The following is a 12266-nucleotide window of genomic DNA, read 5'->3' as shown; positions in this document are numbered from 1 at the left end:
ATTCCAGAACCCCCCCCCCTGACCTCTAAGAAAAAGGGATCTGAACAGAAAATCGGTGTCAATTTGAGTTCGGAAATTAAGCAATTTTGGGAAAACATGACAGCCAGTGTGTGACCATGTGAACGTGTTAGGCCATGGCTGTGTTGTGTGAAGCCGACACTGCTCATGGTGTCTAACAACTCTTGGCCCAGGATATTATACTAGTCTACTTTATGCCAATCCATATGTTAGGAGTTCTTGCCAGGTTGGGGTCAGGAGCTTCCTCCATTCTGGGAGGAAATTGGGGTCAGGGGCCTGGTGGTCAGTAAAAATGATGTGCTTGTGATATGTGATACAAGAGTCAGAAAAACAGCAAGCCAGTGGATACCCTGGTTTGGGAGGATGGGAAATCCCACTTTCCTGCAGTGTACCCTTAATTGCAGTTTAAGATCCACTTTGTAAGGCTGCCTCCATGATGGCTATTACGGAACTCACACTGATGTGATTGGTAATTGGTTGTTTATAACGCGGTTAATACCCAGAGGTTTCTAAGCGCAGACAAGGGGATCGAACCTGTGTTGCTTCGCGTCTTCTTGCCTCCAAGGCGAGCACGTTGCCCCTGAGCTATCGTCCCGTGGTGTGGGGGCCAGGTCTCGTTTTGATAGCTGGAATCAAAGGTTTGAAACAAATGTCGCTAGCCTGCATTGCTCATTAAAACCAAGAGGATTTGATTGAGTGTTCATAGGCATACATGCCATCACTCCTATTCAGGAGCCAGATTCCCGACTTTGCTTTTTAACACAGGTGCCCTTGGTCTCTCTTGCCCAAATTGTTTTCTACCTTTTTCCAGCTGAATATCTCCCTCTTTAGTGTTCGTTAGCGGGTCGCTTCCTACACTTGAAAGAGCGGCTAGAGTGTCTCTCGGCGGGCATAGTCTCAAGAAGATTGACATACTTGACACCTCTGGTAGCCAGGGAAATGGGATGGGCTTGAGAAGAAAGGAGGCAGCAGTGGGACATCCACGGACATGCACAAGCTAAAATTGCAAGTGTCCGAAAAACAGATCAGTTCATGTGCAGTGGGGCAGCCTTGTTGGGTCAGGCACATGTATCGACTCCAAAATAGTTGCTGCGTTCTTGTCGTTTTGTGTGCCAGCCACTAAGATGGCTGCCACCGTGAACCACATAGTTCTTTGCTGGATGCACGCACTGTGAATATAGTCAATTAAAAAAGCTATGGTTCCGCTGACTGGTGAAAAGCCTGGAATGCCCCAATGAGCAGCAGAGCATTTTTAAGATGCACTGAAAGATTTAGGAAAGATTAACACCCTCTCTCTCCCTCTCTTACCCTACCAAAAAGAGACTCCTTAATATTATACCCAAGCGACACATTGGCACCACCGAAAACCATAATTCCAACGGCATTGTGTCGTCACACAGAATACCACCCACAAAACCCACCTCTGCTTCCTTTCAGCTCCCCCAGAACACAATCTTGGAACCTTGTTATATATTTTTATAGCACACACCTAGCTTGGGAGCATGAAGCGTTGTACAGGTCCTAGAGGAAAACCTTGCTAGCGAGAATTTAACAAGTCATCAAGTAAACATTAGTACCATTTCCCAAGGTGTGATATGCGGATGGGGTATGCAGCAGATAAGCTTGGTTACATTTGGTCAAGCGTATATCTGATGGCAAGGGGATCGGCAAAGCGATGCGTATCCCACGACTTCCAACCATCCAATGTATCCTCGTTCAATGATGATTGAAAACATGTCCTTTCATTGGGTCCTTTAATTACAACTATATAATGCAGCTTTATTTTTCTTGAACAAAATGTTAATTCACTTGCCCTTGGAAGACACACATTTGTTAATAAACGTTTACTTTCTTGTTACCCCCAAAAATATAAGGTTGGTTTTTCCACCGGTAAGGTTTTAGCGAACACTTCAGGCCTGGTATGCGGCTTAGCGACAATGGAGGCAGGCAGGTAACCATTGAACTATCTCTGTACAGCAGTCTGTTGCAGTAACGTCTATAGTTGTGCTGACAAGAACACCTCTGGAAGCAGCAGTCACACTTTATGTATTCATAACTTCGTCAGTTTGAACAAGTTAAGGCGCGTTGCAAGGCAAGAGGCCCCGGAGGCGTAGCGGATTTCCTTCAGCATCCCGCTCCATTCTTTTTTATCCTCTTCATACCTGCAGAGAACAAACTTAAGTTAAAATGTGTGCATACATAAGTCTTCCTTCTGTGGCATTCTGTTTATTTTCCCTCACCACTTTCCCACAGGTGGCAAATAACAGTTATCCGGATCATCTAGGTGATGCTGGGACCCAGGGACTTATCCCCTGGCCTACACCACCATGCCCAGATCTTTGGTAGCGGACCGACATATGGGACCTGCTATACTCTCTTCCCCTTTAGGAGGCTTTTGCGTTGGTAAAGCCCTAAGGTGGTGGGAAGCACCCTTGCATTGTGAATTCTCTACAAATCAATGCCCAAATCTGCTTATAATTAAGAGGCGAGCAGGCGTCACCCCGAGAGCTTCCATGGCTGTCCCAGTGACGCTGCCAGAAAGGGATGTGGGAGAGCTTGTGCGCGGGTGGTCCCCTCCACACTTGGGCAAACAGAGTATTACAAATCCAAAATGGCAGCTCAGCCTCACATATGCTAGACCTGTGACACCATAGCCATACATTGCCTACAGCCGACTCCAACAAGGCGATCGTGTTGTACCAGTCACACATGAGACCTAATAATTGCCCACAGCTAATCACAATAGTAAAGAAGGTGGGCCAAGGGGAGGAGCAGGACCCTATGAAAGGGCTGGCATGTTGTCCAGGTTTTGTAGGTTGGAGCTGGTGAATGGGTGGAGATGGAGTCAAGAGGCATTTAAGGTCGAGGAGAGATGGAAGAAAGACCTTGGAGGTAACTTCTGGAGCGAGGTCAAGGAGGATTTTGCAAAGGTGTGAAACGACATCAGAGGAAAGATGGAGGAGCAAACAGAGGAGGGGGGATTAATAAGAATTTGTTTGGGGATATATCTAGGAGGTTGGTGCAGAGGAGAGAAGACTCTCCATAGATGAGGTTAGAGGAACAGTCAAGAAAGGAACAAGGAGGAGAGGAGTTCAGGCAGTGCAGAAGCGCCAAACGTATGTGAAGAGTAAGTTAAAGTAGGGTGAAGGTGATAGACTGTGATGAGGCATCAAGGAGGCACAGGTGGAGAGGCAAGCGAGACCCTTGGGCCCGAGACCAGTGCACATCATCAAGGAGTTAGATAAGCTTGAGGTGCTGGGGAGCAGACCCAGGCTAAGGGATGTGCCCAGAGGACTCCAGCCAAGCCCACTGCCACGGAGTGCCTTGCCATCTCCTTGGTGGCTGCTCTGGGGTTTGTGCTCACTGCTACCCACCCCAGGGGATCCCTTTGCATGCATCAACCCACATTAGTCACGGGAGAGGGGTCTTCTGGAACCAGGACGAGAAGTGGAGGACTTGAAACCACAAGCACCCAGAGACAAAAAGAAGTACAGGGGCACTTTAAAAACCCAAGACTAAGTAACTAAGAATTCTTGAGATATCCCAGGAAATCAAGCCAGTGTATAAGCAGCTACTGAGCCCATGACCTGAAGGAGCAAATACCCAGGAGAAGCCATCCTGATCCATCGCATTTCCCCTTGTTGGTTCACTTGTGTAACAAATCCCAGTAAATGTGTATTTTTTAAACCCTATCTTCTCTGTCTGCTTTTCATGGATCCTAGTTGGCTTTGGGACAGGTATTGATGTCCTCTTTTGCTGCCAAATTCGTCTCCTTTTTATCTTGGAACAACTGTTTTTTTTAATTTGCCAGTTGAGTATTGCATGTTCTCTTTGGCACACCCTGGTGAGCAGTGACTAATCTGTGCATGCAAAAAACACAAACGACAGACAAAGCACTCGTGATAGATTGAGCTGACTGATCCGGTATTTGTCAGAAGAGTTTGGTGAGTGGAGCGGGTACTAATGAGAGTCATGGATGACAGATTTGGGGGCGGAGGTCCACCATCTAACAGCAGAACGACAGCAGAGGAAGGACAAGAGAAAGAGACTGGTTATAAAAGATCACACATAGCAAAACACTGTGGGCCTCATTACGACCCAGGCGGATTTCGCGGTGCTAAATGCACCGCGAAGCATGGCGGAAAGCCGCCGATAGCGCCATGGGGGTTGGCGGATTTACCGCCCCATTCCGACCTCGGCGGAGCGGTAAATCCCCAATCCCCATTCTGCCCTTCCCCATTCCCATTTTTGCCCCATAGGGTATAATGGGAGTGGGGAAGGAGTTAATTACGCCACCGTAAAATACGGTGGCGTAATTAACAACGAGGTCCCGTAGCGCCATGGTTTTCTCCGGCTGGTAAAACCAGGCGGAGAAAACCTCCATGGCGCTACGGGAACTCGTAGTATGGCGGAGAGGTACGCCATGCACTACGCTGGCGTAATACCCTCTCCGCCAGGGTCCTAATGAGGCCCTGTAACTTAATCACGTAAAAGGTATAGAGAAGATATACAGTAAACAGAACACGGTTTAAAATGAAAATTTGATTTGAGCTTGTTGAATGAAGAGGTGATGTGGTGGAGGGTGAGGATAGCTTGTTGTCCAGTTCCTGATCAACCAGTCATCGGGGAATTGGTGCGCATGTACGTGTGAAGTGCAGATGAGCATTGGAATTAAATGGAAACGACTTGAACTGGCTGCTCGGCCCCCAACCTGGTGATTCAAGTGGATCTCCCAGACGAGGACTTGAAAATGGGCCTCTTGTAGGCTCTCTGGGCATGCTGAATGTTTTCGATGGGTGGCATTTAGTCAGCTATTGCTGCTTGAATTGCCAGGTCAGAATCATGGACTGTAGCCCACCCTGTCCTTTTGATTGTGGAGAAAATTATGAGGATACATATCCTTGTCTCCACAGTCCTCTTGTCTGGGTTTGATAAATGCAGGTGGCATGCCCCTGGGATGAGCATGGCTAGAAATCCCGCCCTGTTGACAGAAAAATTGGGTCTGACTTCATCATCTCCACTCATGGGCCTGGGTTTTTCATTCTGCTGCTTTCATGAGGATTTGGCATTGTAGCGTTTTTGGTGTGACTGTAAAGGACAGGGAATATGTTATTCTGAAGGGCGAATACTTGACATTTACATGGGAGTTAAAGGATTGGCCATAAAAGCAGCCATTTTGAATTGGGTGAAGGTGGACATGATGTTAGAATTAACGAACTGTATATCATCATTTCCCTTCTTAGACTCTTATGCCAAGACGGTAATCATGCATGCTTATCAAAGTGACCGCGGAAGGTTTTGCTTGTCAGACATATTTAAGAATTGCGGTTAAGTCAGAGACCCTTCAGTGTACTCTTGGGAAAGGAGATCTGAAAAATGTGTGCTCTCAATCTGAGGAAAAATGTCAAAGCTGGATAAGCCCCATAGATAATTTTATGGCACTAGTGAACTCCTTTGCAGCCAAATCCCAGGCCTTGATGTCTCTGTCTAGAGGGACTCTCAAAGCAGCCTTGTAGCCTCCCTGGGAAGCAAGCGCTACTACTAAAGCTGTCTGGGGATGAGCAAAGACAAACTGTGCCTTCTCTTTAGGAATTCCAAGATATCACCACAAGGAAGAAGCTATGTTTTTCCCAGACAACACCAGTCATTAATGGAATGGATCTCTCATGTGCAACGCTTTAAAGACTGATTCTTTGTGAGCAACTCAGAAGTGACAGTATTCTTCTCAGGCTCAGGTTTTGGCCTAATTGAGGTGGTGTAATGTGCTCTAACTGCTTGGGCAATGCCATAGAAGTACATTTCAAGGGGATCAATAGCTCCTTCAAGCTATGGGGCAGACAACAGATTGCCAGAACGGCAGCAATTTGTTACCAACAGAGTTGGGAGATTAGGATCAACAAATATAACAGGAGGTGGGAACTGTGGTGGTAATATCAGTGCACATTAGTTCACTGATACCACATGGTCTCCCTTAGCCAAGATTCCATGGCCCCACAAACTCAATCTTCTGGTAGAGGAATATGTACACTCCAAGTTGGCCTGCTTAATGGCATTCTATCACGTGGAGCTATTGAATACTGAACCAACTCACTTCTGGTCGTTACATCCCTGATGGAGCCTACAGCAGAAGCTGGCAGGATGGGGGCGTGGCTTGGCTGGAGAGCCATGAAGCTGCTCTCTGCTTCGGCTCCGGACTGCAGGAGGGCCACATCGGCTTTCTGTTGATTCCGTTGATCCGTGATGGTGCCGCCGGTTGGGGGACTTCCTTGCGCCTGTCTTGTACAAGTTTCAGTCTGAATGGTGCTTTGGAGGGCGAGCTGTCCCCCACCATAGCAGTCTTCGCACTAACAGCACGCAAATTGGCGCCGGCTGGATGCGTGGCTGCTGAGTGAGAAGTGTCCAGCAGGGCTTGCATGTACTGGGCTGAGTGAGGAGTGGTGGCACAGGCGGCTGGAGTTTGTGGCGGGCTGCTTTGCTGCCTTGGAACGGACCGAGGCACAGCCTGTATGAGGAGCCTTAACAGGGCTGGTCTGGCGCCATAGGTGGTGGCAGTGGTGAGGAGGAGCAACCACACGGCCGGGCCAAGAAGGAGAGAGGTTTAGCAGTGAGTGGCACCGGCGCCTGACCTGACCTCTGCAGTCTTTCTTGGTCCTGGGAGGTGCTACCTGCGGGGAGCGGCGGGGACCGTGACATCTGTAATGCTGCTGACCAGCGCGTGGTTGCCCTCGCTGGCATGCCCTCTCTCTGTGCTTGTCGCTCGCCATGGTTTGGGTCCCCATGGGACAGGTACCTAGCAGCATAACACTTTGACAACTTGGGGCCTCCACAGGCAGGCTGGGTTAGCGTGGCTCCCTCCCCACCTCGCTGAAGGTGGGCAATAACTGTGGAGCACTGCACAGGGGCTGATATGATAGATATTTGCATTTGAGAACGCGACAGCCCTTGCATTTACAGATGCTTTCTTCTGCGGTTTGCCCCCACCCTCCACACTGTTGTTTTGGCTGCATTTTCTTCACTGTGAGCCCCGAAGCTGTAGGGGGTGGCGTAGGCTTGTTGTGCATGGAAGAAGCTGGCTGAGAGGTGCTGCCGGCCCCCCTGCTTGTGAACTTGGAACTACTGCTGGCGTTGAGTTGACCCTAGGCTCTGCTGGGTATGCTGGGCAGCTGCATGCAACGATATTGACAAGTTCACGTCACCTGACAAGCTGTAGTGAGGCCTCCATTGTGTTTTAAAATCGGCATGAGGCTTGGATTCACACAATGGCGGCTCTAAAGGTTGGAGAGTCTAAAAAGCTGCCTGCACAGTCTCGCTTTCTGGCTGTTTTATAACTCGTCATTGGATCCCACGCAGATCTTTCTGCAGGTACTGGGGTACTTCTCTGGTATTTCTCCATATACTCACTTGGGGGCCCACTCTACACTAATGGTGTGCCCCTCTGATTTGCTGGTATTGTGGTGTTCTGTATCTCTGGAGAGCCCTTCTTTGCTGCGGTGCTCTAGGTTTGGCAGACAGGTGTCTTCAATATTATCCAAACATAGAGTCAACTGGCTTGCCTGCTCAATAATATTAGGGGAGCTGTGGCCGCTCTCCTCCTTTTCCTGGCTCTAACATGTCCTCCGGCAAGTCAAAGAAGCCCAAGTCCTCAGATATCTAAGATTTCCTGACCACTCCGGCCCAACATAAGCAGGTCTCTTCTACTGGCTCTCAGGATATGGCAGACGAGGATGAACCTCTGGCACTTACTACAAAAGTGGACATTGCTTCTCTCCTTCAGTCACCGCTTGGCTTCGTGACCATAACATCACATGTAGAAGCCTTTAAACTCCCCTTTGACTACCAGAATGCTCCAGGCCAAGTCTCCTGCTTGGAGGAAGTCTCATCTTTACTTGGAATGACTTTTTCTTCAGAGGATGGCCCGGGGGGTGCGGTGGACCGGCCTCGATGGACACGTAAGCCTACAAGCCATGACAGACAAAGGCAAAGACAGCAGAAATCCCTTGAGCGACGCTGGGCGGAGAGTCCATCTTGAGCGCCTTGGTCGATTTGGGGGAGGGGGGGTGCCTGCCGAGGCTTGCTTTTTTGACATTTGGTGAATGATGCCCTCCCATTCCTAACTGATCTGATCTCTACTAGCTGCCGGGTCCTCCCCTCCCTTGCTCTGGGAGCTACACCCCTCCCCCCTTGAATCACACAGGTTACAACTTTCACTTTGGCATCGATTACCATAGTTTTTCTGGACCCACTTGGGGCCACACTGGCCACGTTGGCCCTTTTCTTGTGTTTGCCATTGTTCTTTTCGGTCTCACTTGTTCGACAGTTACATATCCTGTTCTTTTGGAAGAGAAAGTGGTGCATAGGGGCATGTATGCGATACTGGGGTTTGGGATTGTTCACTATGGGGTATTGCTCACTGTTAGAGTACGGGCCTTTGGGAAGGTTCTTCTCTGTTGGTCTCCCCTCAGAAGGGGTGGTGGGTGTTCTGGTTTTTGGTGGAGGATCTATTTTTGGGCACAGTATGTGGGAGCTATGCTGCTTGATATGATACTCGGGGTTAATTATCTCGAATGCTCCTTTGCTATGCATGGAACTGTCTATTAAGATTGTTTCCCTGAATATACAGGGGCTTAATTCTCCTTTTAAGAGGAAAGCGTTACTTCATTGTCTTGCTCACTGTGATCCCGATGTGGTTTTCTTACAGGAAACCCACCTGATGCAATCTGATGAATGGCGCTTGACCTCTCGTAGGTTTCCTCGTCCATTTTTTGCTACTGGAGGCACTAAAGAGAGGGGAGTAGCAATACTGCTTAAGGCCAAAACATTGTTTGTCAAGAGATGGGTACTCGCAGATAAGGAGGGGCGATATGTGGGGCTGTCGGGGGCATTGGGGGTTCCCCCGTTACCTTCTTTTCTATCTATGGCCCCAATGATGATCAATGTTCTTTCTTTAACCTCCTTTTTCAGACCGTTACCCAGTTTGCGGATGGCGTATTATTTCTTGGGGGTGATTTCAACACCGTAATAGATTCAGAGAGGGATCACACCTCACTGGCCTCTTCTGCATGGATCCGTTCTGCGGCTTTGCTCTCCCAGGGGGTTCAGGGTTTAGGTTTGGAAGATTCCTGGCGACATTTACACCCAGGCGAGAGGGATTATACATTTTACTCCCATGTGCATGGCTATCACTCCAGAATTGACATGCCCCCTCCCCCTCTCCACATTGGACACTGTCCTAGAAGCCACCATTGGCAGTAAAGTTCATTCAGACCATGCTTTGCTTACACTTTTAGTTTTGATGGGACAGGTTCGGCTGCCCAGGGCCCCTCTTTGGCGTATTAATGATCTTCTGTTGCAAGACCCTCTTATTGAGGAGAAGGCGAGGAACCATATTGTTCAGTGTTCCCAGCTTAATGACACGGGGGAGGTTACTCTGGGTTCACTTTGGGAAGCATGCAAAACTGTGATTAGGGGTGAGTTTATTTGTTTATCAGTAGCACATCGCAAGTCATTACATACACAGATTTCCACTATCGAGGCACGGTTTCTGACTTTGGAACAGGAACATAAGTGGACAGGCTCCCGGAGGCAGATGGGGAGCAGGTGCAAGTGGATCTAGGTCACCTGGCCTAAGCCCCGCCCACCTGGTGCCTTCCTGCCTGCCGCTCTTTTTCACCACTTAGCAAGCCTCGCCCAATTGGTGCCTTCCTGCTTGCCGCTCTTTTTCACCACTTAGCAAGCCCTGCCCACCTGGTGCCTTCCTGCTTCCCGCTCTTTTTCACCACTTAGCAAGCCACGCCCACCTGGTGCCTTCCTGCTTGCTGCTCTATTTCCCTATTTAAGGAGCCCTCCAGCTTCTTTTCCTTTGCAGATGGGGAGCAGGTGCAAGTGGATCTAGGTCACCTGGCCTAAGCCCCACCCACCTGGTACCTTCCTGCCTGCTGCTCTTTTTCACCACTTACCAAGCCCCGCCCACCTGGTGCCTTCCTTCACCATCACTGTCTTATGGCCAATGCTGGATTTGAATTTTATGGACTTCATTCATTCACAGTGCGTCACTCTTTCTCAACTCTCATGCTGGTTTTCCTTTGCATCTTGTACTCATGGTGGCCCTGAATCATGCTGTTCCCATCTTCATCTTGTATCCTGGCTTGCAACATTATGTGTTACTAATGACTTCTGCAATTGTATTCGCTCTCCACTCTTGCTTCTCCACTCTTTTTGACTGCTTACTCTCTTTTCTCTCCTCCTTTCCCTTCTCCCTTCTCCCTTTTCCTATCTCCTCCCCTTACTTTCTTCTATGCACTTACTCTATCAGAATTGTCCCTGGACCTAGCAACCTTGTCTGTTTCCTCCACCCTCCCATTACTGTTTTATTCCTCCCCACCACGCCTCCAGCACTATCTGAAATGTCGTCAGGCCAAGTACGATAGTTAATTTCACATCCTTACAGTTCATGGCCTGTAAGAATGTGGTTGTATTTTCCCTTGTTCCCTCCCTTACTTTGAAGCGCTTTGAAACACATTGTGTATAGGCGCTATATAAATAAACGATCATATCATATTATATCATACCTACCGCCAGCTCAGGAATGCTAAAGGGGAGATGGAGACTTTACTTACAGTGGAGGCAAATAAATCCCTTTTGTGCACTAAACAATTCTTATTACTTTAGGAGTAATAAGTGCAGTGGGGCTTTAGCAAGGTAATTGTGCCTTCTCCAAACTAGGAATCATATTAGGTGTCTTAGGGCTTCCGGGGTGAACTCTATTCTGATGAGGGAACTAAGCTGAATATTCCCACCGACTATTATACCTCTCTTTTTCAGGCTGAGACTCTAGACGCTGAGTAGCTGCAGCAATATTTACAATGCTTGTCTCTCCCCGTACTTACAGAGGAAGATAAGCACCAGCTTGAGCGCCCGATTGAGGAGGAGGACGTTTTGCAGGCTATCCTGGCTCTTCCTTCAGGCAAATCGCCTGGCCTCGATGGGTTCTCCACAGCTTTTCATAAGAAATTTGCAGCCCAGTTAGTACCACACGGCTGTTTAACATTCTTTTAGTGATTGGCTCTGTGTGACCTCTCCTATGGCAGGCTCTCATCTTACTCTTTTGCTTAAGCCTAGAAAGGACCCACAAGACTTTTCGGCATATAGACCTTTAGCTGTCCTGAATTACGATGCATGCATTTATTCTAAGGTTTTACCTGGCTGCCTTACCTCTTTGCTTCGTAAGCTGGTGGGACTGGACCAATCAGGTTTCATCCTTGACCACCAAGCTCAGGCTAACATTCAGAGGTTGTTAATGCTTTGGATTAGTGTAATAAGAGGAAGATCCAGATGGCCCTCCTGTATCTTGATGCGATTAAGGCTTTCAATAGCATTAGCTGGCCCTATTTAATTGAAGTTTTAAAAGCTTTTGGTTTTGGCCCTAGTTTCAGCATGCTTATTCTTGCAAATTTTGCTTGCCCATCTTCGTCAATAAAAATGAATCATAAACTCTCATTCCCGATCTCCATTCATCGAGGCACACGCCAAGGTCGCTCCTTATCTCTGCTTATTTTTGCTTTAGCCCTTGAACCTCTGGCTTTCCCGGGAGGATAGCTCAGCGGCAACGTGCATGCCTTGGAAGCAAGACGACACGAAGCAACACAGGTTCGATCCCGAGTCCACGTTCAGAAACCTCTGGGTGTTTAAGTGCGTTATAAATACGCAACTAAGACCAACAAAAAAAAAATGACGCATCTAAAGAAGAAACAATTCCTGTAACAGCGCCTCGATGCCAACGGCCTGTGCGCTTTAAAAAAAATGCAAACATAATACATAAGTGTAAGAAGTAAGCCTCTAATTACTGGAATTAATACTGGTGGAACTACACAAATTGGCTTTTTACATTATTATTATATTATTTTCATGATGACTGACCAGGTCTACTCTTCCAGCGATTACTAAAGAGCCGGATTTCTTGCAGGAGGTCTCTGGATACACCATTAATTATGTCATATCAGCAGATCTCAATGTCTCTATGCCCCGAGCAGACCTCATCTTCGGAAGCGTACTGGTTTGGTAGGCAGACGGCCATTAAAATGAATGTGCAACCTCGATTACTTTATGCTTTTCAGGCCCTCTCGGTACTGCTCCCTTAATGCACTCTCAAACCTTGCAATCTAAGCTTTGGGACTTTGTTTGGCAGAGGAAGCCTCCCAGAGTGTCTAGGAGAGTTCAAACAAATCTGAAGTGACAGGAAGGTGTGGTAG

General features: G+C 48.1%; 1 protein-coding gene across 1 annotated transcript in view; it reads right to left on the bottom strand.

Moving 5' to 3' along the window:
- Positions 1-1755: 1755 nt before the first annotated feature.
- KLHL41 (kelch like family member 41) overlaps positions 1756-12266 on the bottom strand; it is a 94012-nt gene continuing 83501 nt past the window's right edge. The window contains exon 6 of the mRNA XM_069616161.1: positions 1756-2180. Coding sequence (XP_069472262.1) covers positions 2069-2180 — 112 coding nt within the window. The 3' untranslated portion in view covers positions 1756-2068. The remainder of the gene's footprint in view (positions 2181-12266) is intronic.

Source organism: Ambystoma mexicanum, chromosome 9 (assembly GCF_040938575.1).
Source record: "Ambystoma mexicanum isolate Mex_15411 chromosome 9, UKY_AmexF1_1, whole genome shotgun sequence".
In the NCBI taxonomy this organism is placed as follows: domain Eukaryota; kingdom Metazoa; phylum Chordata; class Amphibia; order Caudata; family Ambystomatidae; genus Ambystoma; species Ambystoma mexicanum.
Note: the sequence above shows the minus strand (reverse complement) of the source record. Positions and strands in the feature narration are given on the sequence as shown.